General features: G+C 40.1%; 1 protein-coding gene across 1 annotated transcript; it reads right to left on the bottom strand.

Annotated features, from left to right (window-relative positions):
- Positions 1-648: 648 nt before the first annotated feature.
- On the bottom strand, positions 649-2043 carry LOC126696008 (uncharacterized). The gene is made up of 2 exons (XM_050392797.1): positions 1054-2043; positions 649-924 (listed from the first exon to the last, which is right to left on the bottom strand). Exons 1-2 carry the CDS (start codon positions 2041-2043, stop codon positions 649-651), a joined length of 1266 nt encoding a protein of 421 aa, XP_050248754.1.
- Between the last annotated feature and the right edge of the window lie 3286 nt (positions 2044-5329).

A 5329-nucleotide genomic window follows, 5' to 3' on the forward strand; every position in this document is an offset into this window, starting at 1 on the left:
TAGCGTCGTCCCTATCTTGGTCGTTTTGTCCGCATTTCCTTCTACCAATTCCACTGTTTCCAAGGTCTCCATCCCGTCTTCCTCTTTTTCTTCAATCGTCCACGTGTGGTTCTCATTTCCTGCCAGTACAGCCTGATAGCATTCCCTTGCCAGGACTTGATCACCTTTCACTTCACCCACGCCGTTGTCTGTCGGGAATTTCACCTTCAAACAGTAGGTTGATGTCGCCGCCTTCCACTTGTTGAGGGTGGGCCTCCCAATAATGACATTGTAGGATGAGGGGAAATCTACCACCAGGAAGTCTACTTGTTTGGTCAACTGCAATGGGTAGGTCCCTGCTGTCACCGTCAGTGTCACTATACCCCTGGGGTAGACCCTGTCTCCACTGAAACTGACGAGTGGAGAGTCAAAAGGGCGAAGCCTTTTCGGATCTAATCTCAGCTGCTGGAAGGCTGGGAAGTAGATGATGTCCGCTGAACTCCCGTTATCAACAAGGATCCTTTTGGTATTGAACCCTTCTATATTCAGCATTATGACCAGGGGATCGTTGTGGGGCTGCTTTACTCCCCTGGCGTCTCCTTCACTGAAGGACACATCCTGGAATGTTCGTCGGTGCTTGGACGGAGGCATGGTGTGGACGCTGTTCACCTATCTATGGAATGCTTTTTTGAGTGATCTAAATGATCCTCTTGAGAATGGTCCTCCTGTGATCATGTTTATCTCCCCGATCACCTTGCGTGGAGGCTGGGACGGATGGTCGTCATCCTGAGTGAAGGATTCACGCTGGGTCCTGTTGTCGTCTCTGAACTTGCTATATTCTCTTTTCTTTACATACTTCTGTAACTTCCCTTTCCGTATTAACTCCTCTATTTGCTCCTTCAGGTCTCTGCAATCCTCTGTGTTGTGGCCGTGGTCTCTATGGAACTGGCAATACTTGTTCTTGTCACATACGTTGGGGGATGAGTGTAATGGCCTGGGCCATTTGAGATAGTGCTCGTCCTTGATCTGCGTGAAAATCTTGTCAACAGGCATAACCAAGGGAGTAAATTTTACCGTCCGAGGATTTTTATCATCCTTCCTCCTATTTCCGTCATTGTTCCGACGATCTGGTCTGTCTCTCTTTTGCCCTCTACGGTCGTCTTCCTTCTTGGCCTTGTCTCCTGGCCTCTCGGTATCTTTTATGGTAGCTAGGGCATCTTCCGCGTTCATGTACTTTTGTGCCTTTAGGAGCATCTCCGCCATCGTCTTCGGGGGGTTCTTTGCAAGAGAGCCCACGAGGTCTCTGGATCTCAACCCTGCTTTGAAGGTCGTCAGTTGTACCTTGTCATCAGCTTCGTCTACTTCCAGAGTTTCCCGGGTGAATCGCTTGACATATGACCTCAGAGTCTCCTTCTCTCCCTGTCTTATGGTGAGTAAGTAGTCCACTGGCCTCCTTGGGCGTTGTCCCCCTATGAAGTAGCGCAAGAAGGCACTACTCAGCTGATCGAAGTTGTCTATGGACGAGTTTGGCAACTTTGTAAACCATTCTTTTGCCGCTCCTTTGAGAGTTGTCGGGAAGGAACGGCACAGTATCTCGTTAGGTGGTTGTTGAAGTCCCAAAGTCTTCTTGAAGGTATTAAGGTGATCCTGGGGGTCTTTTAGCCCGTCGAACGGCTCAAGCTGAGGTAAGCGAAATTTTGAAGGAACAGGGCATTCTAGTACCGCGGCGGTGAAGGGTGAATCCGTAGCTCTTACCATTTTGTCCACGCTTCGGTCCGTCTTTTCTTTAATGGCGCTCCTCAGCTCGTCCATTTCCTTCCTCATTTCTCGAAAGAGGTCCGAGTTTTGCTCGTCCGGAGTAGTTGGTCTATGAGGGGTTCCTCTCCGTTGACTATCCCCTTCTTCCTCCAAGTTATCTTTGGACCGGTTCTCTTCCTGTTGAGCCTGTTGGACTTGCTGAAGCCGTAGCTTCATTTCCTGGTTCTGTTTGGTGAGTTCTTCAATGGTGGCTGCAAGGGCCTGGACTTGCTGGGCCAAGGCTGCTGAGTCTGGGTTGGATTCCATCTGAATGTAGAGGGTTGATGGGAACTACGCTCTCAGATATGAATCTGAAAATTTCGTCTCCACAGACGGCGCCAAACTGATTAGGTGCAAACTCGTCAGTCACAGTAGGCAGACGGAACTCCCTATTAGCAGCTGATTATCTACAGGTAAGGTGGTCACCGGTGTGGTGCCTGCCACAGCGCCTCCGATGCCAAAGTTAGAACAATATAACAATTCACAGAACTAGAAGATAATAGGTATTTTTAGTGAGCTTTTGTATATATGTACCTTCTGCTGTCAATGTGTGGACTTTATATATGTGAGCTTGACTGCTAGCCGTTGGGGTGTTAATGCCTCTTTCTTGCAACGCCTTCAGCCCAATTATGGGGCTTTTATTAGGCTCCAACGGTCTGCTTTGCTGATTTCGTAACTGTCCAGGTTACCTGCTGGCGCCATTGAATGATCTTCTTTACCTCGTCAATGATGACTCGTTTGTCGTCAAGCTTTACCTCGTCACTAGTGTTGATCTCGTTAGGGTAATGTGATCTCGTCATTCCCATCACGTAATGTAATCAGTTTGTCATAGATCTTTTATGATATGATGTTAACTATATTTGTATACGAGGAGTAACTACATTTGCAAGTACATTCAAATCAGATAGAACTCCCTCATTCAAGCCAGCAATAAATAACGGTTATAAAACTATTGCCGACACCTTCATGAGCTGCCTCAAGTCTGTTACATACACCTTTATGAACTGGTTAATGACCATTAAACAACCATTAAACTTTCAGCTCAGGCACAATTCACAGAGGAGATCAACAGATCGACCTTGCAATAACTCATAGGTTGGCTATATAAAGCCAACCAAGAGCAAGTGACACACAAACTAATCTACAATACATAGGAGAGATTTCCCCCAAGAGATTATCTAGTTTAAGTATTGGAGGGTCCTTGGCAGGCATCAACCCAATATCATATATTTTATCTCTCGTCTTCTCTTAACAGGTAATCCTGGTCGTCCATCAGGTTGACGAAGAACATATTGGCGATACACATTTCGCGTTTTATTATAGTATATGTCATCATCAACTATTAATGAAATCAATGATGGACTTAGGTTCTGAAATATTAGATTTCGATGCGGGCTTTAGAGCGTGTATTAAAATATCTGAATCCGCCATGAACGAGCAAAAACTTTATTAATATAGTCTGAAAAATACTACTTGTCTTTTTTTTTTAATGGTGCTTGCCCATCAATGTGCCACCTACTTCGGCAAGTAAGGATGATAATAAGCAACATTCAAAAGAGTTATGTGTATTGAGAGAAGAAATTAAACATTGCATGATATGGTACAACTTATTGGAGATATTGATAGAAGGGTAATGGGTTTGTTCGTTTAAGGGGTTGTAGTAATTTTGTGTGTCATGTTTCTATTATTTTTTCAATGTAAACAAATGTGTCATGTACATGTTTTTTTTTTTTCCTTCAATTTTTTTAGCAAGGACTATGATATGGTTATGTAATAGTAAGACTTAATTTATCCCGTGATATGATTATGTAGACTAAATTTAATATATTTTACTGTGAGAGACCAAAATTTTTGGGGTGATCTCTCAAAAGAGTAGGAGATTCTGGCCTTTTACCCTTAATTTTAAAAGAAATTGGCAATATGTCCTTGTTTGCAAACTATATAGGAGCGTGCCCCTGTTTAAATACTCGATTATCCTAAAATCGAGTTCAATTAAATACTCGATTTGTAGAAAATCGAGTTATGCCCGATCAAACTTAAAAAAAATATTAAAAAAAAAAAAATTGCATGGAACTTGAGTTTTAGGAAATCGAGTTCCATGCAAAAAAAAAATTTATAAGTGTGATCGTCCCATATTCAGGGAGCCCTATAGTGGCATTTTTAAGCCCTATAGTGACGTTTTAAAGTCTTATAGCAGCGTTTTCCTGCAAATTTTTTTAAAGTGTGATTGGCCCATATTCAAGGTGCTCTATAGTGGCGTTTTCCTGTAAAATTTTTTTATGAGCATAATCGCCCTGTTCTGGGAGCCCTATAGTGGCGTTTTTATGCCCTATAGTGACGTTTTAGGGCTCTATAGCGGCGTTTTCCTGCAAAATTTTTTTTATAAGTCCCCATACTAGATTCAAGGGGCCCTATAGTGGCGTTTTTAAGCCCTATAGTGACGTTTTGGAACTCGACTTCCCTAAAATCGAGTTCCATGTGTGTTTTTTTTTTTTTTTTTTTTTTTTTTTTAATGTTATTCGGCATAACTCGATTTTCTATGAATCGAGTATTTCATTGAAACTTGATTTTAAGTTAATCGAGTATCGAAACAGGGGCATATCCCTATATAGTTTCGAAATAGGGGCATATTGCTAAATTTTTTAAAAATTAAGGGCAAAAGGCTAGAATTTCCCAAAAGAGTATACGTGGTATCTTTTTAGGTTTAATTAATGTGGAGCCACTACCTATTTTTTATCTTACAAAAAATAAGAAAAATTATAAAATACAAAAGTGTATGATTGAATTGCCTCAAATTTTCATTAATCAAAATATATACAATTGGTAGAAATTACATTGCTTTGGTCCTAGTTACAATCTAAGTAAAAATTACAAAGTTTTGGTTCTAGTTACATTCTACCAAAGAAAATGATAAAACACTAATCTCTAAACCTCAAATCCTAGATTCGGAGACTAGGCTACAAAGTGGGAAGGTGTTAGGTACCCTATCTTGCCCAAACAAAATTTGGTTTTCTAGACTCAAAGTGACCTTTTATGTAGCCACATACAATATGCAATATGATGCAGGCAATTATAAGATGCAATATGCAATTTGTTAGTTCTAGATCTAAGTCTAAATTCTCTTGAAACTCTAAGATCTACCTTATTCCATGTAGAATAATCTTTATGAAAAAGAAAGTAATTTTTTAAGAACATTCAAATTTAATCTTTTAATGATAAATATGATGAATGTGTGGAGAAAAGGAATTTGAATCTAGTTTTTAAAAGAATGACTGAATTTTTATAGAAAACTCTAGATCTGATTTTAGGTGTTGAAAATAAGCAATTTTATGAGAAAATTCCAGAAATGGCTTTATGCATTTAAAACAAGGAATTTTTATGAGAAAATTCTTGATCTGGTCTTAGATTTAAAAGGATGAATGAGATTTAGGATAAAATTTTAGATATAATTTTAGATGTTGAAAAGGCAAAGGAATTTTATGGAAAATCCCAGATCTGATTTTTGGTGTTAAAAATAATAATAATAACGTTTTTTAATCGTGTCAAAATCAAA

Source organism: Quercus robur, chromosome 8 (assembly GCF_932294415.1).
Source record: "Quercus robur chromosome 8, dhQueRobu3.1, whole genome shotgun sequence".
Taxonomy (NCBI): domain Eukaryota; kingdom Viridiplantae; phylum Streptophyta; class Magnoliopsida; order Fagales; family Fagaceae; genus Quercus; species Quercus robur.

What these genes read in the sequence shown, in the direction of transcription:
- LOC126696008 (XM_050392797.1), bottom strand. Translation starts at nt 2,043, where the DNA reads ATGGAATCCAACCCAGACTCAGCAGCCTTGGCCCAGCAAGTCCAGGCC. An exon ending in ATGATAAAAATCCTCGGACG is followed by an intron (nt 925 to 1,053) that starts GTAAAATTTACT and finishes AAGTATTGCCAG; the next exon opens with TTCCATAGAGACCACGGCCA.